This window comes from Gorilla gorilla, chromosome 11 (assembly GCF_029281585.2).
Source record: "Gorilla gorilla gorilla isolate KB3781 chromosome 11, NHGRI_mGorGor1-v2.1_pri, whole genome shotgun sequence".
NCBI classification, from domain to species: domain Eukaryota; kingdom Metazoa; phylum Chordata; class Mammalia; order Primates; family Hominidae; genus Gorilla; species Gorilla gorilla.
This window is the reverse complement of record NC_073235.2, coordinates 114321156-114348193: the sequence shown is the minus strand read 5'-3', so window position 1 is coordinate 114348193 and position 27038 is coordinate 114321156. Positions and strand designations below refer to the sequence as shown.

At 35.4% G+C, this 27038-nt stretch overlaps 1 protein-coding gene across 6 annotated transcripts in view; it reads left to right on the top strand.

The window, feature by feature from the left end:
• ERBB4 (erb-b2 receptor tyrosine kinase 4) overlaps positions 1-27038 on the top strand; it is a 1171871-nt gene that overhangs the window by 808134 nt on the left and 336699 nt on the right. For all 6 annotated transcript variants that reach the window (XM_055379529.2, XM_019022670.4, XM_019022668.4 and 3 more), the window contains exons 6-9: positions 10397-10515; positions 13053-13194; positions 21924-22037; positions 23397-23523. In XM_055379529.2, coding sequence (XP_055235504.1) covers positions 10397-10515; positions 13053-13194; positions 21924-22037; positions 23397-23523 — 502 coding nt within the window. The remainder of the gene's footprint in view (positions 1-10396; positions 10516-13052; positions 13195-21923; positions 22038-23396; positions 23524-27038) is intronic.

The following is a 27038-nucleotide window of genomic DNA, read 5'->3' as shown; positions in this document are numbered from 1 at the left end:
TTTTCATTATCATCACTCACAATCATGGTAGTTAAAATAGCATCAGCCAAGCTGTTTTTCAGAGACGTAATGTAGACACGTGTTTGATCACTTTAGCTATTTGGCGTTGCATTTAAAACAGTTTCCAAAACTGTCTTCCTCTCCCCTTTTAGTCCTTTTGATTTTTACATTTAGACACCTTCTATTTGTGACTCTTAACTTGATGAAAACATGTAAATGAAGATATATAGGAGTCAGAAAACTAATTTTAAACTCTACTTTGATAATAACTTATGATTTGACCTAGGATAAGCTAGTTTTTAAGTGTTAACTTCTTCATCTGTAACACTGGGATAATTAACTTGCTCTGCCAAATGCACAGGTTATTTTGGTATAGTTTTTTTTAAATTCATGTGATACTCAGCTCATAAAGTTAAAAATAATAATACCTTCCCATCAGTAAATATGCTTCCCTCAACCTACATTTTTTTATAAAGTGATTACTTTATGATAATATTTGGTATATGTGTGTATATTTATATTTACATATACACATAAGCACATAAAAGTTGTGGGATTTTGTTTTGTATGTTTTACAAAAATATGTGTGCTATGTCTATTCTTCTATCACTTTTGTTTCACTTCACATTATATTTTTAAAATCCTTTCATTTCAGGACATAGAGAACAATCTCTCTCTTTTTTTTTTTTTTTTTTTTTTGACAGAGTCTCGCTTGTCGCTCAGGCTGGAGTGCAGTGGCTGCACTGCAGAGGCTCTGCCTCCCAAGTTCATGCCATTCTCCTGCCTCAGCCTCCCGAGTAGCTGGGACTACAGGCGCCCGCCACCACGCCTGGCTAATTTTTTTGTATTTTCAGTAGAGATGGGGTTCCACCATGTTAGCCAGGATGGTCTCGATCTCCTGACCTCGTGATCCGCCCGCCTTGGCCTTCCAAAGTGCTGGGATTACAGGCGTGAGCCACCGCGCCCAGCTTTTTTTTTTTTTTTTTTTTAATGCTACAGCTATTTCCCAAGTTATGGTTGTGCTATAATTTACTTAACCAATTCCTCATTAGTGGACATTTAGGTTACATTGTATTATACTCAGTTACAACTAATGAACATTTTTATACACATATTTGTCCACAGATGCACATTCTTCTGTAAGTCAGATTTCTAGAAATAGAACTGCTTGGTCACATGTGAATTTACATACACAAATTTGATAGAGACAAATTAGTCTTCAAAAAGTCATGTATCAATTTATACACCCACTAATAGTTTGCCCAATTCTTCACCCTCATCAAAACTAGAAACTTCCTGGAATGCTCTGAAGAAGTGGTGATCTGTCTTAGAGATGTCTGAACATTACTTTAGATTTGCTCATAAACAAGTAAGTTTATTTCAGTTTTAATTTTCTCATCAATAAAATGAGAAATTTGGACTTGATGGTATTTATTGTTTCAACAGATATTTGTCCATTTTTTACCTAATATGATGTTCTTTTTTAAATTTTAACATTCTGTATTTTCAATTTTTGAGACAAAATTTTTAAATATTTATTATTTTTTCAAAAATTTTTAAATATTTTCTGCTGCATGGCCCAGGCTGGAGGACAGTGGCATGATCTCAGCTCGCTGCAACCTCAGTCTCCCGGGTTCAAATGATTCTCCTTCCTCTGCCTGGCTAATTTTTGTATTTTTAGTAGAGACAGGGTTTCTTCATGTTGGCCAGGCTGGTCTTGAACTCCTGGCCTCAAGTGATCTGCCTGCCTCTGCCTCCCAAATGCTAGGTGTATAGGTGTGAGCCACAACTCCTGGCCCTTCTGTGGGTATTTTTATTGCAAAATTGAGTGAGAGAGAGATTATATTTATTTTCTTCTACTAATATTTTGGATAGGGAACTAGAATAAGCAAAATAAAGAAAGTAATTTTTTTTTTTGGTTTTTGTTTGTTTTTCTATCAGGTTAGATGTGGAGATGTCTGTTATAATGCACAGTGATTTAAAAAATTTGAATACCAATTTTTCTCTATTTCTTGGTTTATGAAAGATCTATGATATAATTATGACAATTTTTTTACTACTTTATCTGCAGCCTATCATTTATAGGCAGATTTTAAGGTGCAGACCTCAATTCTAATTTTTAAAAATATTCTTAAAAATACTATGGTATTCTTACGCAGATTCATACTCTTCCTTTATTGCCTTGAAATCAATATCTACAGGTCTGTGAGGAATATGCAAAATAACTCTTACTCACTCTCAAGAATATTTTTATAGTTATTGTAACAAGGCAATATTATTTTTTGAATCTTCACTCACAAACTGTGGAGATGCTAATAGCCTATTAAGAAGGGAGAATTTCCCTGGTGACCAAGTGTGTAGTTTATAATCAGCTTTAAGGTCCCTCAATGAATCATTGATCATGTCTTTATTAAATAGGTTGAATAAAACTTCATTAAATAAATAAATAAAGCAGGTGGTGATAAAGAATGGATTAGACAGAATCCCTTACCTCTTTGACACAACTAACAATATTATCATGTCATAGTCCGTGGGTCACCAGGTATTCATCAGGTCAAACCTGATTAGTAGCTGCCAAAATATGGGCCTACTCTTTTTTTGTGTTTGCTTTTTGTTTTTTGAGACAGAGTGTCACTCAGTCACACAGGCTGGAGTGCAATGGCATGATCTTGGCTCACTGCAACCTCCGCCTCCCGGGTTTAAGTGATTCTCCTGCCTCAGCCTCCTGAGTAGCTGGGATTACAGGTGCACGCCACCATGCCTGGCTAATTTTTGTACTTTTTAGTAGAGACGGGGTTTCTTTTTCAGTAGAGATGGGGTTTCACCATGTTGGTCAGGCTGGTCACTCCTGACCTCGTGATTTGCCTGCCTCAGCCTTCCAAAGTGCTGGGATTACAGGCGTGAGCCACCATGTCCGGCCTGGCCCTACTTTTATTAACTGACTCTGAATGTCAATTTCAGTAGCGACTGTACAGCTATTTGCTATGTTTTCCAGGGGAACTACAGAGGTTATTGCATTTTGGATTAAACAGTTATTTTACCTGTGGGGTATATACTTCATGATATGGCCTGGTCGGTTTATTTAGAGTAGCTATCACCAAACCAATTAGGAATTAGGAATAAAAGAAAATTAGTCGTATTTTATTTTGTATTGTGAAAATGTGTATGATTGTTGTCATTTAGAAGCCCAGATACTTTTTGATAATTCCATTTTGCTAGGTCTAATTTTTTTTTTTCAAAAAAGAACTCTGAGAGCCTTTTTAAATATGTTAGATAATACATTGTGGCTGGTTAAAAGAATTGAAAAATCCTTAAAGTGCAAAATTATTTTCCTGTAAAAATTAGGATATAGGCTTATGATGAGGGCTTCCTCTGTGAGGCAACAATTTTTGACTTATTTCTTCTGCGATTTAATATGAGATAGGAAAGAGCATTCTAGTTTAAGACCAACCCAGCTCTGACTCTGCCTTTCCATCTATGGGAACCTTTCATTAGAAATAAGAGAGTTCCTTAGAGCAGAAGTTTGGAAATATTGGCTTATAAAATCTACTTCTAAAAATCTTAAGGCTCCAAATAAAAAAAAAATGAATTTTCTGACACCTTCCCCAGACTTACTGAGTCAGAATATAGGAGATGGGCCAGACATCTTTATTTTAAGTCTTTCTACTTGGCTTGTAGTTTCTACCTGGCCCTGGACACACAAATGTGTTCAATTATTCTCCTTTGGAAGAATGAATAACAGTGTATAGTTTGGCATTAGTTTCATTGAACCTGATTTTTTACACATGCTGTGTAAGTAACGCCGCCTCTTGGATGGTCTGTGAGCTTTATTTGTTTCACTTTAAGTGTATCCTGTTGATGATAGCTTTCTTAAAACATGTTACACAACCCAAAGTGTTCAGTCTTTTAGTCACAATTTCATCATTAATAGGAATAAATTTTGAATCTTAGAGCTAGAGGGTACCTCTAGAGAACATTTCATCAAGCCTCGTATCTTTAATTAAGTGGATGTCTAAAGCATGTAGAAGAGATTTATTTTAAAATACTGACAAATAAACACTTAAGAAGCCCATTACAGTGCTTTTATCCCTCTAATAGTCAGTAATTCTTCCTCACATCCAACCCATATCACCTCTACTTTAACCCAAGTATTTCTCCCTTCTAGTTCAAACCTCCAAGTATGTAACTGGAAACAGTGTAATAAAAACATTCCATTCAAATACTATCTAGTTATTGAACATATGTTTTATGAACATAATTTGTCAAAATTTTGACACAAAAATAGAATAGAGGCAGCATAGAGGTATGAGTCTTTGAATAAAAACTGAAATAAAATTTTAAAAAATAAAATAAATATGATTTAAAATGTGCTTAGCAGTGCAATTTGGGATTGCCCCAAGATACTTTTCACTCAGACAGCTGCTGGGTGAGAGAAGGGAAGTTTTCTTCTGGTATTTCATTTATCCATAATGTTTGCCTTCAGAACCAGTGAGGCAATATTTCCATCGAAAATATAGGTAATTTCCCTCCCAAATTTTCCTATATCTACTTGCACATCAATTTTTGTTTGTTCGATTTTCCAATTAGTGATAGGGACCTTTACAACACAAATAGGAAATTAAAGCAAGAAGTCACTGTGATTAAGTTTCAGGCAAGGAATAATCAGTCAGTCAATCAGATGGTGTAAATGACTTAAAATTTTTTTCTCCCATTTGACTGGTTAGAATAAAGGTTCTCAACTCTAGACTGAATATTGGAATCCCAGGGAGCTTATTAAAACTACCAAAGCTTCTAGAAAATTGCCAGCGATTTTGATTTAATAGAAACTAGGTGATTCTCAGGTATTGTATTTTTTTTAAAATACTCTATATTCTGCTACTCAATATGGGGTATGTAGATGAGTAGGTAGAGACATTACCTGGGAGCTTAATAGAAATGGGCTTATTAAAAAGTCTTGGGCCCCACTGATACCAACTGAATGAAAAGTTTTACTTACAGAAGAATTCCAGTATTCAAGTTTGAAAGACTGTTAGTTGATCTGATATACAACCCAGTTCAGAACCACTGGTTAGAGGAAATGAAGATAATCAAAAGGCACTGAAAGAGAGAAGACAGAGGAGATAGGGAAAGAGGAAGGAGATGGGGGAGGAGGAGGAAGTGTCAGAGTGTAAAAAGACACAAAGACTTTGCCTAAATTTATCCTTATTTCTATTGTTAACGGGCGAACAGAGATCTTTTGTCTTGTCACTGTGATGTCAGTGCTCTGTTTTGCATTATTTATGAATATTCTTTGTCTTTTTTGCTATTGTTGCTAGGAAGCAACAATAAATATTTAATTAGCAAATTGCCAAGCTTCTTCAAGTAAAATAAATTTGTTCTAAGGGAGTAACTTTAATCACAGTATTGGTTATCATTATATTGAAAGAAGTAATTAAGCCATAGTTCTTATTAGTGAGATACTGATAAGATTAAGCTACTTAATGATTTTTTAATATTTTTTGACTTGATAGACATTCTCTCAGTAGTATTGGCTTACCATGAATTGTTTGATTCCTTAAATGTTACCCATCTAATTCTCATGGATATTTTGAATGAATTCACATTCCCCATGTCAAGTTTACTGACCCCAATATAAGAAGTTTAACGTCCCAGTTTTGAATTTTATATTAATCACATTTAGTGCATACCACCAATGAAAAAGCTAGTGAAAAATTGGACCCAAATATTTTAATGCACCCAGTGAAGCAATTTAGAAAGGAAACTAAATACAAGGAAAAAAATGTAATGAAATATTTGAGCAAGGATGGAATTAATAAAAACCAAAGCAATTATAAGTTAATGTCCCTATAGAGGCTGACTTATCTCATTGATTTCAGGAATTATTTTTTGTTTTGTGTCCCCATCGTAATAAAATATGAGCATAATTTGATGAGTTTATTCACATTAAATAATGCTTATTAATCAAAAAATGCTACTAAATAAATTTACTCTATGGTGCCTTTCCACTTGTCTTGCATGTAGCCTTGAATTGTACAAAGGGAATGTTTTCTTTCTTATTACAAGTCTCATATAATAATATAAAGAAATATTTTTTAACCCCATTACTGTTTAGCAATTAAGCTTGTTGTTTTGTTCTTTTTGCCTACCTTTTATGTGTCCAAATGCTTCATGCTTACTGAATTTTCATTTGGAATTAAGGGATATAAAAATGTTGATGGTGAAAAGCCCTATATTTAAAGTTGAATGTAATTTACTTTGAAAAAAATCAATTATAGACTGATTTTGGAAAATGAAAGCCATAATTCCCTTTTAACATGTTAAATAAAAATTGTGGAATGCATCTGCATTTGGATAATAATTTAGAGGAATTTTTCTGCATGTTTCTAAAGGGGAATATAATATCAGAAATCCGTGTGTCCTGAAAAAATATTAAATATTTGAATACTATGTGGAAAAAGTTGCTATTTTCAAAAATTTTAAGTTTTTTCCACACAAATGATTAAATGATTTAAAATATTTTAATAGTTCCACAGTATAATAATTGCTATTGAATCTAAGATTGTACTACATTGGATTATATTTGTATAATATTATTTTCATATTTAAATAGTGTACTCAATGAGAGAAATGATTTTAACGTGAACACTTAATAAATAATTTTAAACTACATTCAGGGTTACTTGTCTTATCATTGTAATTATTTTCTACATTAATTTTCTCATTTGGCAGGAAAAACCAAAGTAAATAAAGAGAAACTGAAACATTTTGTCTAGTTACTTTAAATCACCATAGAGTTAAAAATAAAAAGTAACACTTAGACATATCTGTCTATGATTAAAATATGATGTGACTTATAAGATTGTTGACTCCATGCTATTGTTTTCCAGCTGAGCAATAGCTGTCAAATAGAAGCAAATTGATAAACTCTCTTGTGATAACACATTTCAAATCTAGTTATTTATTTATTTAACATATGTCTGCTATTTTAATTAGTGACTGTTGATGCATCGAAGCACTTTATTGAATTTGGAAGAGAAGAATTGTGTTTGAATTTATTCTGTACAAAACTGTCTGTTAAAAGTGTTTCCTTTAAAAATTTTCATTTATATTGTATGAATTACTAATTAGGGCATCTAAACAAATATACCACTTGGTTAAAAGATAGAAATATCAATATAAGCATAATGTATGACATGAAGAGTTAATGAAAGGATACAAATTGTTTGGGTACATATCTCATATATATATAATGTGTGTATCAAATATAAATAAAACTATGTAAGTGCCAGTTACAGTTACAAACATAGTAATACATCTAGAAACAAAATAAATGGAATAAATAATAATATGTTAGATGGTAATTGATGCTGTAACAAAATACAGGAAGGAAGGAAGGGAGATGAAAGAAAGAGAGAGAAAAAAGAAGATGAAGGTTCATAAGGAGTCAGTTGATTGGGAAAAATTCAGTATTAAACAGGGGCAGACTTCAATACAAAGATGTGATTTGGTCAAAGACTTAAAGAAAGTGAAGGGACAGTCCAAGAGGATTTATTATGCAGAATTTTGTACCAGGATACTAATAGAAGAAATAATTTATTTTGAAGTTTAATGTAACCAAAATTGCAAATACAAAATATACGTTCACAAACCCAGATATAAAAATTTGATTATTTTCCAAGTCTTCTATAAGCTTATGGTAAAAAATAGCATGTAACCTTATTTTTACAAAATAAAAACATGACAGAGGGTGAGTCCAAGTGCCATTTTAGTTTAAACTTTATTTGATGTTTGTATTGGTTGTACTACATAGAGAATAATTAGATCATGTCAAATGGAAGAATATTCTTTATCTTTCAATATTGTGCATTATTTTATGAATATCATCATCATGTTCAATGGAAAAGGATCCAATTAAAAATATGAAATCATGAACTAATCAACAGCAGAATTTAAGGAGCATTTAAATCCTAGTATTTTAATATTTGTCTCTTTATATTTCTTAGTGACCTATCTCTTTAACTCTATACACCTTTTTATCTCTCTGATAAATATATTAAGCCCTGAGGAGATACTGCCATTGAATTGGCAATATATGATTTACCTATTTACTTGAAGGGAATACTTCCTTATATTGTGTATTAAGTACCAAACCCTGTGTTTATCACTGAAAATTAAAACTTAAGTAAGACAATAAACTTCAATAAACCCATAGGTTAGTTGGGGTGAGGTAGAAGCAAACTTGAAAAAAATACAAATGTATAAGTGCAATAAAAATATCTAAGTTGATGAGCACTGTTAATAGGGACCATGTAAAGCACTTTATACCTGTATATTTATCTTCAATCCTATTAGGTGAGTACTAACTCCATCTTAAAAATGGTGAAGTAAAATACAGAATGGTTAAATAACTTGCCCATATAACATGGATATATTTTGGATTTAAGCCTAGATCTTCAGACTTCATAGACTGCTGCATTAACTTTATCTTCTTGCTTGTTCAGAAGCAATAGTGAGAAAATAACTCAGCTTGGAGCTGTGTCTGGAAAGGTTTCAGAGCAAGTATTTCCTAGGCTGAGAAGCTAGGAAGGGTTTTTAACATGGAGAAATGCCTTGTGAAGAAGCAATGAGAATCACAACTGAATTGCAAGTGATATTTCTATCTGGCTGGACGTGAGAAACAGAGTAATGTGATTCCTGGAAGGGCAGAGATGGTGGTCAACTTATGGAGGGCTTTTGTCTCTTGCTTAAGGTTTAATCCTTTAGTACGGGGATGGTCATAAGTTTCATACTGTGAATCAACACTGATTTATAGGCGTTGGCTTACAGGTTCAAGCCATTACTTTTAGGGCATTGTGGAGGATTACCTGGAAGGAAAAGATGGGATCTGAGAAAACTTTTAGAACACTATGTAATCATTTAGAGATAGGCTTTTGAATAAAGTTAGAATAGAGAGGAGGGAAAGTACTGAGGAATATTTAGAAAACTATTGCTAATACTTGGCAATTTTATTAGGTAGGAGAAGTGATGATAAGAGGATAGGAGACAGAAAATACATTGCAAATTACTAGCGAGCTACTGGATATATGGTGCTTCCATTAATTGAGATAAGGGAACTTAGAAAAGAAATACACTCAGTAGTGGGTGTGGGAAGAAGAGTTATGTTCTGTTTTGTACACCTTGCATATCAAAATGGGGACTTCTTTAGACAGCTAGAAATGCATGCTGTAGCTCCACAGAGAACTCAATTCTAGATCTGAAAGTCATTTACTGGTAGACAGTATGCTAAGTAGAAGATGAGTGACTTTTATCCAGGAATGAGCCCATAGTCCCCCCAAAATTGTCAAGAACAGGTCTGGGGAATGCTAATGTTTATGAGGCAGAGTCTTGATAAGGTAGCAACAAAGAAAGCTTAGAAGATCTGTTTGAAAATATAGGAAGAAACAAGGCTGAAGTGGAAATACAGAAACCATGAAGTGATATACTATACATATCCTGTAAAATTCATACCTTAAATATCCTAAAAATATTTTTGGAATAAGTGAGATAAGCAGAATTGTGTCTCTTTTTGCTATAATGTTGATGGATAGCCTTTTGTATTGCTTTTACTAAAGTATACCTCGATATGATGCTGTCAGCTTGGATTGAAGCATGTTATAAGAAAAGATCAATGATGATTTTTATTGTGTTTACTATTAATGGCTTTCTTTCCTTCCTTTTTTCTTTCCTTCATCCCTTCCCTCCCCTTCCTTCCTTCCTTCCTTCCTTTCTTTCCTTGTGTAAAATATTATGTGAATTAACTAAACATTTATGTGTCCCTTTTCTGCATTGACTACTAAAAGTCTTAGACCCATTTCTGGGGACACCTTATACTAGGACCTTACTATGCACATTGTGTGAATTGACTTCACCTTTCCTAGCCTGCCAAATGTCTCATTTAGTTATCTCAATTTTCCTTTGTTTTTAATTTTAGAGACAGAGTCCCACTATGCTGCCCAAGCTGGAGTGCAGTGACTATTCACAAGTGCAGTCATAGCCCACTGCATCTTTGAACTACTGGCCTCAAGCAATCCTCCTGTCTCAGTCTCCCATGTAGTTGGGATTATGGGCACACTCCACTGTGCCTGACTTCAAATTGGATTCTTTCTTGTTAAGTTGTATGATCGTCATAAAGCATTGTAATTATTTGCTGAAACAAGAAAGAATATAAAAATGAAATAATTATAAATTAATTTTGGAGATTTTTGTATAAAAATTTTGATCTAGTTGTAAACCTCATTCATTAAATGTTTGCTGAATTGAGTCAAAGACAGGGTGAGAAATTGTCACTCCAGAACTCAGCTTATGAGTTTCTCTTGGTGGCAGCCTTTGATCATGGTCCTATCTCTGTCTTCTGCAGTGACAAGGACGGTGTGTGCAGAACAATGTGACGGCAGATGCTACGGACCTTACGTCAGTGACTGCTGCCATCGAGAATGTGCTGGAGGCTGCTCAGGACCTAAGGACACAGACTGCTTTGTATGTCTGTGATTTCTCTCTTTTATTATCCTGCTCTCCTTTCCTTCCCTATTTGATTCAGGCATACTGAATCTTTGTCTTATTACAATCAGATCAACTTTAGCCACTTTAGGATTCAGAAAAATGCTCTGCCCTCCTCAAAGTCATTCCCTCACTAGGTTGTCTACTGATTAACTAGAATTGTTCTATTAAATGAATTGTATATTTCTGATATAATTTATGTTACAAATGAGGTTCATTGGAGAACATATTGAGATATCTTTTTATAATCTAATAACATCCTTTCCAGTAATGTGGTGATTACCTGTTTATGTGGTTGCATCATTGAGTTCTGCAAGTGGGAGCAATTGCATTTTATTTCTTGAATATAAATTTCAAGATTATAGAAGATATATTTACGAGTTTCAGTATTTTCCAGTTTATATTTTAAAGGTAATATTATTTTAAAAGTTTAAGATTTATAAATAGTTTGTTAGGGACAGTTTTTAATTATATTTTGATATCATATTCCTGACACAGTACTCTTTGTCTTTGGCATACATATCAGCAATTTTGAGTTGTATTTAACTCAATTTCATATACCCAGAACACCAGCTTAATTTTAAAGCTAAAAATCATAAAAATACACAAATGTTTATATAGTTGAAAATGAACACAGAAATTTTTTTCTCTCAAATATCCAGCAAACATATGTAGTAGAACTGAGCTTTTTTTTTAAAAAAAAAAGACACTTAATTCCAGCAATGAGCAAACTATATATTAAAGCTCTTATGATATAGACAGTAATTTCTTAGTTTTCTTAATATCATAAGGAATATAATCTTCTATACTCATTCTATAGTGAAACAAAAATATGTATTGCAGAAGTGGATAGGGAGGAAGAAGAAAAGGAAATAAAAATGTTAAAAATTTAAAGAAGATATTCAGTAGGTCTTGAACTGAGAAGCTTCCTCTGTCTTTCATCAGACGTAGGATGGAAGCTTGATTCTGAAGACATTGAACACTGCAGGTGTTTCATTAACAATTCCAAAACAATAACAACAATAAACAGCAATAGCAAAAACTCTTAGAAGTTTTGCACTGCGGTTTTTTTCATGGTTCCATTATCATGATAAGCACAGTGCTGAGTGAGCTTCCAATTATCATTTCATTACTTTTATGGAACGGTCCAATGATTCCACTTTGGCTTTTGGTACAGAATGTTCAAGAATGCCAGACTAAGGCCTTGGTGTAAGTTACGTTGTTTTGTATGCTGTCGCAAAGCTAAATTTGTTTTATTCCTCTGACTTATGTTCCTTTGTTCCTGAGCAATCTGTGTACAGCACTGCATAAAATATGTTAGTAAAGCAATTATAAGGACACATGAAATTTTATAACCATAAATTAAAACTTACTGAGTTTTCTAGATTGGTTTTTAATAGATTCTTCCCAGAATGTGTCATCTTAGTGAATAATGTATCGTCAGTAAGTCTCGTTCTGATTATGCATCTAGTAGACCATCATAAGGGAATTGTCATGTTTATGATAAAGTGCTTGCTAAAACAACAATTGATGAAGCAATGTTTTGAGGAAACAGAATAAATTAATGCTTATTAATAACCATATGTACTATTTATGATTAAATGTAAATCATAGCTTGAGTTCATATTAGCTTGCTTTCCAAGGCCCAAATCATTCCTAAAATGGCTTAATTTATTAATTAAAACAATTAGCTCATCCACACTTTTGTTAATCACATGTTTATATGTACTTACACATATATGCTGCTTTTATATCAAGTACCTGCCTCTCAGGTAATAAAATGGTTTTTAATTCTTCCCAAATGAATTTGAAAATATTAATAAATTGAGTTATGAATATAAATATATGAGTCAGCAGAAATGAACTGTCTTCTACATGGTAGCTTTTACTAAATGGAGAGGCATTAGGAAAAAAGCCATACTAGAAATGACATCATATTATTTAATTACAGGCCAACTATAGCTAATTACCTCTTTACATTTTGGTATTACATGCACTGTATTTGTATTTGGCTAGTCACCAGCCAGAGCCTTTTCTTTAAGTCCAATGTAAATCACCATCACAATGTTTTCTTACAGGACAGTGGTGATAATTGTACTTTACATGTCATTTGGGACATGGAACTCTTTAAAATACCAGCTCAAGTGGACATCCAGCCTGTAGAATTAGGGATTTGGTTGTCAGTGCTATACTTTAAGACTAAATATAAATGCTTTGAATAAGTGTGAACTCAAATAATTTTTCACTATTAGCTAACTTTAAACCAATTCTCAGTTTAGAAATTACTGGATACATGCTAAGCACTTTGAGCATCAGTAGCCATAAATTTTCCTATTTACTGACACTGGAAAAAAGAGTTTTATGAAATTTTGGAAACACACATGACTCTTAAATTATCAAATTTTGTAATATTTGTGGAATTATTATAGAAAAAAAAACTCCTGTTTTGGCAGTGTTTCATTAACAAGTATTATGAAGTTTATTTGTAAATGAAAGTAATATTTGCTATGTTGCAGGCCTGCATGAATTTCAATGACAGTGGAGCATGTGTTACTCAGTGTCCCCAAACCTTTGTCTACAATCCAACCACTTTTCAACTGGAGCACAATTTCAATGCGAAGTACACATATGGAGCATTCTGTGTCAAGAAATGTCCACGTAAGTAACAGAATAAGCATAACCAAATTAATTAGGTTATTATTTGAAATCAAAAGAATTTCATGTAAGCTTATTTTAATTTGAAACTTGTAAGAATATTATAAGTACTTTGGGTATAGATACTATTGCCCCCATTTTATAAATAAAGACACTAAACCAAAACTTTAAAGTGATTTGTGTAAAGTTTCATAGCAAAAGAATGACATATTTGAGGTTATAAAACTCTTACTGTGGCTGGGCGCAGTGGCTCACACCTGTAATCCCAGCACTTTGGGAGGCTGAGGTGGGTGGCACCTGAGGTCAGGAGTCCGAGACCAGCCTGACCAATATGGTGAAACCCCGTCTCTACTGAAAATACAAAAATTAGCCAGGCGTGGTGGCAGGCGCCTGTAGCCCCAGCTACTCTGGAGGCTGAGACAGGAGGATGGTTTGAACCTGGGAGGTGGAGGTTGCAGTGAGCAAAGACGGTGCCACTGCACTCCAGCCTGGGTGACAGAGAGAGCCTCCATCTCAAAAACAAACAAACAAACAAAAACCTCTTTCTGTTTTTACTATACCACAATATTTTTGCCTATCATACTGTTTCTCCAAAAAAGTAATTAGTTAAGTGGCAGCAAGCTATGTAATGAATAGGGTCTGCTTCTAATAACAATAGATTTTTACCTAAAATTATTTCTGATTCCTTATTTATAACTAGAATACTTAGCATTATATTTTTAATATCAAGTTAACCTTAAACAAAACATATATATATATATGTTTAATAGAAAATTAACCTTAAATAAAACATGTATATATATAAAGGGTATGTTAAAGGATCTTAAACAAATTGATAACATCCTGAGGATTCAAAAGGACCAACTTAACTTTCATCAGGTATTCAGGATAATATATTGATATTTACTTGACTCTATTTTTTTTTTTTTTTTTTTTTTTTTTTTGCTTTGAGTAACCAATGGGACATTTCCTATTGGAAAGGCTGAAAAAAAATCACTATATATGTCCATATACTCATTTAAAAGAATTATTTATAGTCTGTGCTATACATATAATGTGACTTACTTCACTTTGTGTATGTGATACAGTAGGAAGTACAGGCTGAGCATCCATAATCCAAAAATCCAAAATCTGAAATACTCCAATATTTGAAACTTTTAGAGTGCTGACATGATGTCACAAATGAAAAATTTCACACCTGACTTCATGTGATAGGTCACAGTCAAAATGCACACAACACAGTTTAGTGTTCCCAAGAGGGAAAAAAACCACACGCATACACACACTCTCAGCCCCTTTTGACTGTGGTACATCTTTTCCATGCATACCCAGATTTCCAAAGGGAAGCACACCCACAGGTAATAAAATGGCACGTGTGCAGGCCAGACACACAATGACGGGTTTTCCAAAATGCCATTTTGTGGTGTTGAGATATTGTTGAAAATGTCAAAAAGACCTGCAGCTATCCCTCTGGGTAAGGGTGGTAAAAATAAGAGGAAACATTTATGTTTATGTATAGCATAGAAAGTCAAGCTTTTGGAGAAATGGGAGAACGGTGTAAGTATGCAACATCATAGAGAAGAGAAGAGTACAGTGTTGGTATGAACACTTTGTGTGACCTGAAGAAACAGAAGGATAAACTGTTCTATGCTGAAAATGAATAGCAGAAGTTAATGAAAAATAGAATAGCACTGAATAAAGCTAATGATAAAGATCTTGCTTGTGTACCGAAAGAGTGGATTTGTCAGCATGTAGATGAACATAAGCCACATAATGGTATGCTGATCATCAAACAGGCAAAGATCCAGCACGGTGAACTGAAAGTTGAAGAGAACTGTAAATATTCAACAGGCTGGACACAGAAATTTAAGAAAAGACATGGCGTTAAATCTTTAGAGATTCCTGTGACAAAATATCTGCTGATCACAAAGCAGTGGAGAAATTCATCATTGAGTTTGCCAAGGTCATCACTGATAAAAATCTGACACCAGGACAATTCTGTGATGCTGATGAAACATCACTGTTTTAACATTGCTCCTCCAGAAAGACATTGACCACAGTTCATTAGACAGCCCCTGCAGGAATGAAGGATACCAAAGACAGAATGACTGGGCTGGAATGTGCTAATACAGCAGGCACACATAAATGTAAACTTGCTGTGATAGGCAAAAGCTTGCATCCTCAGTTTCCAAGGAGTGAATTTCTTACCAATTATTATGCTACTAAAAATTCATCGGTTACCGGGAACAACTTTTCTTATTGGCTTCACCCAAACATTTTATACTAGCACCTCCTGCTCATTGCTGGGAAGCTGGACTGGATGTTGACTGCAAGATTTTGTTTTTCCTTGACAACTGTTCTACTCATCCTGCAGCTGAAATTCTCATCAAAAACAATGTTTATGCCGTGTACTTTCCCTTAAATGTGACTTCATTAATTCAGCCATGTAAACAGACTATCCTTAGAGCAATGAAAAGTAAATACAAAAACACTTTCCTTTTTTTTTTTTCTTTTCTTTTTTTTGAGACAGAATCTCGCTCTGTCACCCAGGCTGGAATGCAGTAGTATGATCTCGGCTCACTGCAACCTCTGCATCCCAGGTTCAAGCGATTCTCCTGCCTTAGCCTCCCGAGTAGCTGGGACTACAGGCACATGCCACCATGCTTGGCTAATTTTTTGGATTTTTAGTAGAGACGGGGTTTCACTGTGTTAGCCAGGATGGTCTCGATCTCCTGACCTTGTGATTCGCCCGCCTCGGCCTCCCAAAGTGCTGGGATTACAGACGTGACCCACCGCACCTGGCCAAAGACACTTTCTTGAACAGCATGCTAGCAGCAGTGAACAAAGGCCTGGGTGTGGGAAGGTTTTCAAAACAAGCTTAGCATGAAGGATGCTGTATATGCTGTTGTCAATGCTTGGAACACAGTAACTAAAGAGACAGTTTTGCATGCCAGGTACAACCTCTGACCTATGACTGTGTTCAGGAAAAAGGTGGTTACTTGGAAAGATTCCCTATGTCAGGTGAGAAAAAAATATGCCTTCAGAGTCCATCAGTAAACTGGAAAAAATGGATATCACAGAAGTTTTTAACATTGATAACAAGTTGTTCCTTCATTGACTGATGGTGAAATTGCAGAAGTCGCTCTGAATCAAAGCAGTTGTGGTAATAGTGACAATGAAAATGTTTTTAACATTGCACAAAAAGTTATCTACAGAAGACATGATGAAAATGTGTTATGGGCTCACTGAAGGACTAGAGCATGGTGCATTCATAACAGAACAAGAAGTCATGGGAGTTTATAAAATCAAAAAGAGACTTCTAAGACAAAATTCACTGTTAATGGGCAAATGACCCTGGAGGAAACATTTTAAAAAGCCATCCAGCAGAAAGCCCCCTTATCCCTGTCGGACCCATTCCCTGGTTTCTCAGCTGTTTCTGATGTTTCTTTTTACCTAAGAAAATAAAACACAGTGTATCGTAACCTTTTAATCAAAACACAGCTTCATAGATGGACACTAAAAGCCTGCATTATTTGTTGTTGCTGTTGTTTCACAGCTGATACAGGTATTCTGGTGATTCTACTGTGATACCTAGTTATTCCGAACACATTGTCTTTTCACTGTGTTAGTGGTATACCATGTTTTTTTTTAGTTTTATATATTTATGTGTGAATAAGTGTAAGAATATGATTGCTCATCAGTAGTATATAAATTTAGTGTTATGAATGCTGGTGATGCCAAACAACCACAGATTGTCTATGTTGATGGCTGAGATAGTGATGCCTTTGTTTCTGATGGTTCAGTGTACACAAACTGTGTTTCACACCAAACGTTACTTAAAATATTATATAAAATTACCTCAGGTCATGTGTATAAGATATATGGAATCATAAAAACTGAATATTGTTTTTAGACTAGGGTTTCATCCCCAAGGTATTTCATTATGTTTATGCAAATATTACAAAATCCAAAAAATTCTGAAATCTGAAACACATGTGGTCCCAAGCATTTTGGATAAGGGATACTCAATCTGTATAAGGGACATGGGATTAGAGTGGCTATGGATCATGGCTTCGTTCCCTTATTAGTCATGTGATTTTTAAATAACACCTTTTGTTCTCTATTTTTTCTTCTTTAAGATGTGGGTTATAAAAATTATATCTTCTGGCCAGGAACGGTGGCTCATGCCTGTAATCCCAACACTTTGGAAGGCTGAGGTAGACAGATCATGTGAGGTCAGGAGTTTGAGACCAGCCTGGCCAACATAGTGAAACCCCATCTGTACTAAAAATACAAAAATTATCCGGTCATGGTGGCACACACCTGTAATCCCAGCTATTTGGGAAGCTGAGATAGATAGGAGAATGCTTATACCCAGGAGGCAGAGGTTGCAGTGAGCTGAGATCATGCAATTGCACTCCAGCCTGGGCAAAAAGAGAAAACTCTGTCTCAAAAAATATATATATCTTCCCTCCTTTCTTTCCAGAGCCATTATAACAATCGAAGAGATAGGATATAAGGATGAGGGGGGTAGATTTTTTATTTTTTTGGAGACAGAGTCTGGTTCTGTCACCCAGGCTGGAGAGCAATGGCGCAATCTCGGCTCACTGCAACCTCCGCCTCCCAGGTTCAAGCGATTCCCCTGCCTCCGCTCCTGAGTCGCTGGGATTACAGGCACATGCCACCACGCCCAGCTAATTTTTGTATTTTTAGTGGAGCCTGGGTTTCACCATGTTGGCCAGGCTGTCTTGAACTCCTGACTTCAGTTAATCCACCTCCCTCGGCCTCCCAAAGTGCTGGGATTACAGGCGTGAGCCACCGCGCCAGGCCGAGAGGGGTAGATTATTTAAAAAGGCTTTGAAAACACAATTCTAGTCATTGTTATGAAACACGTTCATATCCATTAAAATAAAAATTGTACTTTGACTTATTTATGTATATATATGTGTGTTTAATATCTCTTAATTAGCATTTTAAAGTCACAGACACACTAACCCCCAGATAGCAAAGATTTTGCATCTTAAATATTTCAATATTCACACCAGTCCTTTTCATCTAATAACCTCTTATCTAAAGTCACCCTATACGTCACCATGTACCATCCTTACAAAACTGAGGGCTTGGCAGTATTGTAGGATGGGGCTAAATGATATTTTCCCTTTTCTTAGAAGCGCATTATACTACTACCTAATCTACTACCTTCAAATTAGGATGCCTTTCCCAAAGACAGTCAAAACTATGCTTTCTTGGAGTTTTTTTTTTTTTTTTTTTTTGGTGCTTTCCCTTTTATTCAAGTCCTTAGGTTGAAGCCCAAGGGTTGGGTGAGAGCAGAAGTACCAGGAAAATTTGAATTAGAGAATTCCCCTTTTCTTTACTATAGCCCTTATAGTGATTCACCTGAAAGCTGTCAACTCCAAACTGTAGTAAGTGGCTAAACATGAAGACCTATTGTGTGAAATTACCTGACTTGTTTACTTTAAATGTGGTAACTTACAGTCTTCCTTTCTTAGATTAGTTTGTGTATCTCAAACTACAGGCTACCTTTTAAAGCACTTCAGTATTTGTCTATGAAAAAATTTAAATCTCTGATGGGCCTGGCTTACATGGCTTGGTTTGCCAAATTGAAGCTTTCTTGGGAAAACAAGGACATTAAGCTTCTTCTTTTTGTTTTGTTTTGTTTTCGTTGTTGTTGTTGTTGTTTTTTGAGACAGAGTCTCGCTCTGTCGCCCAGGCCGGAATGCAGTGGCGCAATCTCTGCTCACTGCAAGCTCCGCCTCCCGGGTTCACGCCATTCTCCTGCCTCAGCCTCCTGAGTAGCTGGGACTACAGGCGCCCGCCACCAGGCCCGGCTAATTTTTTGTATTTTTAGTAGAGACGGGGTTTCACCGTGTTAGCCAGGATGGTCTCGATCTCCTGACCTCGTGATCCGCCCACCTTGGCCTCCCAAAGTGCTGGGATTACAGGCGTGAGCCACCACGCCCGGCTTTTTTTTTTTTTTTTTTTTTTTTTTTTTTTTTGAGACAGAGTTTCACTCTTGTTGCCCAGGCTGGAGTGCAATGGCACGATCTCAGCTCACTACAACCTCCACCTCCCGGGTTCAAGCAATTCTCCTGCCTCAGTCTCCCTAGTAGCTGGGATTACAGACATGCGCCACCATGCCTGGCTAATTTTGTATTTTTAGTAGAGACGGGGTTTCTCCATGTTGGTCAGGCTGGTCTTGAACTCCCTACCTCAGGTGATCCACCCGCCTCGGCCTCCCAAAGTGCTGGGATTACAGGCATGAGCCACTGTGCCCGGTCGGACATTAAGCTTCTAAATGCAGGTCTACAGTTCCTAATCCAGAATTCTGAAATTTAAAAACTCCAAACATGCATTTTCTGAAACTCATTTGGGTGCAAAACTTGAATCTAACTGATATAAGACTAATTATAATATTTGTGTATTCCATTCGGCAGAAATGTGAAAGGGTTTCATAGTAACGCATTTCCCAAGATGTATTAGTTGGTTCTTACACTGCTATAAAGAAATACCTGAGACTGGGTAATTGATAAACAAAAGAGGTACAATTGGCTCATGGTTCTGTAGGCTGTACAGGAAGCATGAGGGGTTCTGGAGAGGGCTCAGGAAACTTTCAATCACAGTGAAGGTGAAGAGAAGCAATTATGTCTTCCATGGCCAGAGCAGGAGGAAGAGAGAGGCAGGAGGTGTGACACACTTGTAAACAACCAGATCTCATGCTAACTCACTCTTGCCACGACAACACCAAGGGGGATGGTGTTAAACCATGAGAAGCCACCCCCATGATTCATTCACCTCCCTCCAGGTCACACCTCCAATACTGAGGATTATAATTCGACATGAGATTTGGGTGGGGACACAGATCCAAACCATATCACAAGACCTTGAAGAAAGAATGGCTATTTAATATCATGTATGCACCTGTTGCAGGTTGGGTTCCCCTGAGATAGAGATTAGGTTATTAAGGAGTAGTCTCAAAATCAGCACTTTTTGGGGAAGGGAAGAAAGCAAGACTGGACTTTGATATCATCTCAACAAAGTGACTCTTTGTTGTGGTGGATGCTTTCATGTGGATATTGACTTGGAATGCAAATTTTTCCATACTTTGTACCCACTCCCATGGATTCTTTGCCCCAGATTCCCTTTCTTCTCAAATTTTCCAGTATTTCGTCTCTCAGGACAAGCTCATGACTTCATATATATTCTAAGGTCAAGCAACTTCTCTTTTCATACAAAATGAGTAATCAATTTTGCTACCTAGAATTATACCCGTTCGTAAGATTTTCTCTTGTCTCTGTGTTTCAAGTCTAGTCATAGGTGAGAAGGCAGACAGAGAAGCTGCCATCCATTTTCAGCTAGTACCACATACCTAGTCTATTTTGTGTCTTACTCTGTTAGCTTTTCCTAAGTGCCTTCTCTTAGCCCCCACACAGCCATAGGTATGAGATGACTGAGAGGGGCCAGCCCAGTGGTGGATGGCATGGGGGGCTCTTAACCATTTGCTTATGCAGTTTACTTGTGCTTCTGCCCCTACACATATCCTACTTTAATTTTACAATGGAATGCTCTTGGACCTGCCCAACATGATGACATTGTGACATTATAGCAAAACCCTGTTCATGATAGGCAATTCTGGCTATAAGGTCTGACCCAAGATCCATCTCTACCAGGACCCAGAAGCATGTCAAAAGCTGTTTATTAAATGGTGTGCAATCCTATGCTACAGGTGGCATAGCTTAGCTCTAAAAACCTAGAAGTCTCTGTTGTGATTTTCTGATGAAACTTGCCATAAATCTACATGGCGTATTTTCCCACTATAGATGCTTCCAATATCATAGAGCCTCTTGGGTTTTATGGCCCAAGTAGCAAAATTGCTTGCATCACAGCCTAGATATACATCACATGCCTTTTCTGCTTTGGGCACCCCTCAAGGCTGTAAGCATTCCACAACATTGCATATTGTGCCAGAACAATATTCCCAGGCATGAAAGGATGCTACTTTTAAAACCAGAGTGGCCTAGCAGGTATTGTGTTTCCTATTTATTATGAGAGCCTTTAGGTGCAATAATTTGTCCTTTATTTTGGAGGGGATGTTCTGGCATATCCCAGGTCACTGGACTGCTAGACATTTAATCCAAGTATTGGGTAACAAACTGCTCCTTGTCTATTTGATATACCTTTTCCAAAGTACTACCCTTTCCAATTTTATTTTGTTTCTTCATATAAAAATATGAGAAAGGTTTTGTGGCACTCCACTGAAAAAATAGAACACATTTTGAGCATTTTCTCCTGGATGTGAAGTGTACTCTGATCCAAGGCAGTTCAACTTAAGCTTCATTTGTGCTTCATGGACTTGAAGTATTTTTGGACTTCAAACTTGCGTCATGTCATGAAATGAAGTGGAACTATTGACACACACAAGCTAAATGTCACGTAGTTTCCTAAGTATATAAAAGAAATCTACTCTATCTTGGGGGCAATTCGATATGTGGAGCAGTAACCAAGCAAGTACTAGTTGTTGTTAACACACATTGCATTTGACTGGAAATACAATTTCAGGTTGAGATATTTAAACAAAGAGTTGTTTAAGGGTAAGATACATAAACACTATCAATGATGCTAATCATTTTTAAACCCTAAAATATCTTGTTTTGAACTTGTTTGCTGAATGTTAACATTAATGCTTATTTTACCTTTTTTTTTTTTTAAATCAGATAACTTTGTGGTAGATTCCAGTTCTTGTGTGCGTGCCTGCCCTAGTTCCAAGATGGAAGTAGAAGAAAATGGGATTAAAATGTGTAAACCTTGCACTGACATTTGCCCAAAAGGTGAGTGGTAGCTCAGATTATTTAGTTAGAACTGGGCCTATATAACAAGGTTTTTAATTCACTTTTAAGTAGACCAACTTTTTAATATAAACCCACTCTCACAACCAAACCTACCCACACGCTTTCCATAATTTTGAACAGTTACTCAAAATATGAACTTTTATAGCACTGTATATTATTGAGTTTGAATTTTATCTACTGAAATGGTCCAGAAAAAAACGCACATGTAACATTGATAGGAACTCAGAAATAAAGTTGCCTGTTATTCTGTCAATAGCAAATCTTAAAAGCTTTGTAAAAAACAGGAGTTCACACGGTTATGTTGGCATCACAACACATATTAGTTGCTTGCCACTATATACAAAATTATCTGCTAAGCATAAAAAGAGATCCAGAGGGGCATGAAATTTACTTTCCAGATCTTGAAAATGTATTTTGAAAGATGAGATCTATGAAATGACAAGAAACTTTACCATAAGTTTAAAATAAATATATCAGATAATTCATGCCATAGAATTTTAGCGGAGGAAGGAATCTCTTCCAGCTGTGGGTAGTCTAATTCCTCACCAGAATGAAACCTAAATTAAGCAAGATGAAAATAAAGTCTAAATCTCCTGAATGTTATTAAACTTTTCAAAGTATCAGGGAGTGCCCTAGAAAAGGACAAACTCTACACTTACTTTTAGATGGTGTTTTCTCTCTCTCCCTCTCTGTTTCTTCCTTATCTCCTCTCTCTCTTTCTCTATACATCCCCCCAACCCACACACAAAAATTGTTTTGTTTGTTTGTTTAAATTAGAAGCTTCAGAAAGCATGTTCAATTTAAGCATAAATATTTGAATGGCCCTTGATTTTGGTTATAATTCACATCATTAGAACTCTTTATTTACATATATTCTCCATTAGACCACTGTTCTTAAAATTGCAGGTTGTAGACCATTAGTATGTAGGCCATGAAATCATTTTGCTAAAGTTACCAGCATTTCAAAATCAATAAAAATGATATTTTCAAAGAAAGTAGAAAATAGATAATTTTATGTTGTTAGGAGGAGTATTGATTTATAAAATTTCTGTAAGACTTATGTATGTGTTGTGTGTGTATACTGGGTGTTGATATAAAATGTAATTTCTCTGATGAGTCATCGTCATTCGATTTTAATGCAGGGACAAGTTTTTAAAGCAGAACCAGTAGTGAATGTTGAATGAATGAATAATTATTTTACTTTTTAGAAAACAAAATTTGTAATATATTTTATATGTTACAATTAAAAATACTCTGCTATTTTATAATGAAGATGCAATGATTTATTGGCCAAAAATAAGTTTCTCAATCCCCTAACTCTGAGTCTTGTTTCTACAGCTTGTGATGGCATTGGCACAGGATCATTGATGTCAGCTCAGACTGTGGATTCCAGTAACATTGACAAATTCATAAACTGTACCAAGATCAATGGGAATTTGATCTTTCTAGTCACTGGTATTCATGGGTCAGTATTAAATTTTTGTGCAAGTTATTTTACAAAGTGTAGACGAAACTGAAGAGATTCTTTAGTTTTGTTTATTTGATTCCTCTGGAACCTGAAGAGTTTCACCTTTCATTAATGCTCCTCACCAACAAAAGCAGGGGCCTGATTTCACCAGCAATGACAGTATACTAGTTTTGGAATGTGCTCAAACTTTAGTTTGGTGACTAAGGTCAAAAATATAAATTTGTATTTAAACTAAATTATATTTTAGGACATTCTCCTCAAATCCACAGTTTTCAGCAAGCTTGACTTATTTTTAGATATGTTTAGGGAAAAAAGTATCATTGGTTGAGGTGGGAAAATTAATTCAAACTTCTAATTGATTAGCTTGAGAAAACATGAATTAATATCCTTTAAAAAGTCTCACATAAAACTAATCAGTATGTTGAAATTCCCCTGAGCTTCTTCCAGAAATTCTTTGTCCTGATGTGTTATTTTTGTCTTGTTTCCCTTAAGTTGGGAAGTTAGCACCACTGTAAGAGATGCTGCTAAATGAATTTCATTTTGGTAATAAAAATTGCAACGTGATTTATCTGGGCTCCTTCATTACAGGACCCCCTGCTGGTTTTAACTGGAAAACAAACAAGTTTGTATTCTTTGAATGTCAGTATTTTAACATTGTATGTTATCTATTTATCTATATTACTACTTAATCCCTAAATGTTAGTGCTGCAGGCTACAGATAAAGAATATCTCTCATATATTTTAATTCAAAATCTTACTCTGAACATGTATCAGATCATTTCTAAAAGCAAACTAATTTGACATATTATGAATAAATATGTCCAAATAGGAATGGCAAGAACAATAGAACAAAGTGTTTCTTTTCATTCAAATCAATTATTATATGTATTATTGCTAAATATCTGTTTATTTTAATAGGTAGCTTTTAATACAGCCCCATGTTAGATAGTATAATAGTATGTATGTAGCTGCCACCCCATAATTGTTGTATCTGTCTTAAGAAATGTTTTTTTTTTTTTACTTGCCTTTTAAAATGTATAGACTTGGTATTTGTCGGCCCATATTCCTACATGGCAACAATTTGTTGGAACTGGGTAGCCGTATTAGTCAGTTATCATGCTGTTAATAAAGACACACCCGAGACTGGGTAATTTACAAAGAAAAAAGAGGTTCGGTGGACTCACAGTCCCACATGGCTGGGGAGGCTTCACAATCATGATGGAAGGCAAAGGAGGAGAAAAGCATGTCTTACATGGTGGCAGGCAAGAGACAGTTTGTGTAGGGAAACTCCCCTGTATAAAACCATCAGATCTCACGAGAATTATTCACTATCATGAGAACAGCGTGGGAAAGACCCACTCCCATGATTCAGGTACCTCCCACTGGGTCCCTCCCACAACACGTGGGAATTGTAGGAGCTACAATTCAATATGATATTTTGATGAGGACATAGCCAAAGCAAATCAGTAACACTAGTCATTTTGAGATGGGACACACTTAATCAACTTTACCATAGTCCCCACTGGCCTTCTGAATCCATTTACATTGCTGTCTTACCCTCCTTGCCTCATTGCATAGGAGACCTGGGACAATATTTAGGTGCTTCTTCATAATTTAATGCATATATGACATTTAGTAAGGCAATATACCCACAATTTGACTATATTTAAAACCAAATACCACATGAGTGTAAGATTATATTATGCTAATAATGTCTTCTGAGAAATAAGAAGATAGAGCCAGTTGACTCACATTGCGTGCTTTCACCTAGAAATAATAAATGAATTAGCCTCAAGCCTTTCACTGTGGGGAATGATTTGAAATCATATTCACATGAATTGCATTAGACAAGTGGTTTTTATCCTTATCAGGTGCAACATTCCACTTTTATATATTAAAAAATTGCCACTTTTCAATTCTGAAATAAAATTTATAGATAATGTAACCTAAATATATATTGTTTTAATTATTATAATTCTCTAGTTGTAATTTTAAAAGAAATATGAAAAAGTAAGGTACAATAAAATATTGTTAGGGGAATGCCAAGTTTCCAATTATACGAAAGTTTGGATTTATGAAAAATGAGATTAGAAGGCATTTTTGTGTAAGAAGTACCAGGAAATAAAAAGCAGAGGAATAGCTGACCACTGGAATAGAAAACCACTAGCCAGACACATTGTTATATGACGAAAGAAAGAGGGAAATGACTTTCATTGAAATTGGAGTAAATTGCTTCTCGACTTTTTGGCTAAGATCAAGTGAAATTGGAGCAACACAACTAGGGAATTATACCTGGCCAAAGTATGACCAAGCATGAAGTTTGCACATATGAGGTCCTAAATGTCTAGTAGGACATTTTAAGGTTGTATAAAACATGACTCAATCCTTTGATTTAAGAGACAGTTAACAACCTTGTGATAACCGCTGTAAACTATAGGATCACCCAGTCTCTGTTACAACTGAAACAGCTCTCCAGATGTGCCAACTTCCTGTTCGTGGGGTGGTGCTGCCCCCATTGAGAAACACTGCAAGAATTTTGTGATAGTAGAAAGATTGCAAACCACCAAAAGTGACCCTCCAAGGCTAAAATTCTTACAGATAAAACATGGGTAGAAAGGTTTCAAAAATATTCTATCTAGTGAGGTTCAGAATAGTTATTTTAGTCTTGGTTCATCATAGAACATAATTATTAAAACTCTAGATTTCTACTAGTTATAAAATTACTCTCTCTCTCTCTCTCTCTATATATATATATATATACACACACACATATATATAGTCACCTCCGGCCCAGAGTGGAGGAAAGTTTAATAAATAAATGCAATAAAAAATGGAAACAGGTAGTCCAATGAATAAAAATGCATCAGGCAGTAAGGACCATGCATTTACAAGTTTATGGGAAGAATACCACTTTAGACTAACCCAGACTTCTAAGGAGAAAAATATTGCTCATTCATCCAGGTGAAAAAATACTTAGGGAAAATCAGCTTACATGGATTAGAAGTAGAAAGGTAAACCAAGTTTGTCTTAAACATAAACGTAGAAAATGAGAGTTAGGATTTCTTCTTGGATAATTTGATCCAGAGTGGACTGGAGTGTGATTTGCAGCTCCACCACAGAGGGTTTGTGTTGAGTTGCATGGCTTTCTCTCACGTCAAACACTAGGTTTCCTCCAATAAAAAAAACTTGAGAAATGGATTAACAATAAATACCTATTTCCTATGCTTGTTGTGGTGATTAAAAACAAAAGTTATTTTGAATTGCTCAGCCCACTGCCTGGCATATTGTAAAACCTTAACAAATGGTATAAAATAGAAGGTTGGAAGTGTGGGGAAGGAGGGAAAGATAGTGAGAAAGAGAGAGAGAGAGAGAGAAGGATGGGAACAGAGAGAAATGAAAATCAATAAAAAACAAAACAGGAGGAGAAGAAGGCAGTCGAAAGGAAAAATCGCACTGCCTGTGTCTAGTTTATAGCACAGCATGTTGTGCAACAAATATTAATTTTATAGACT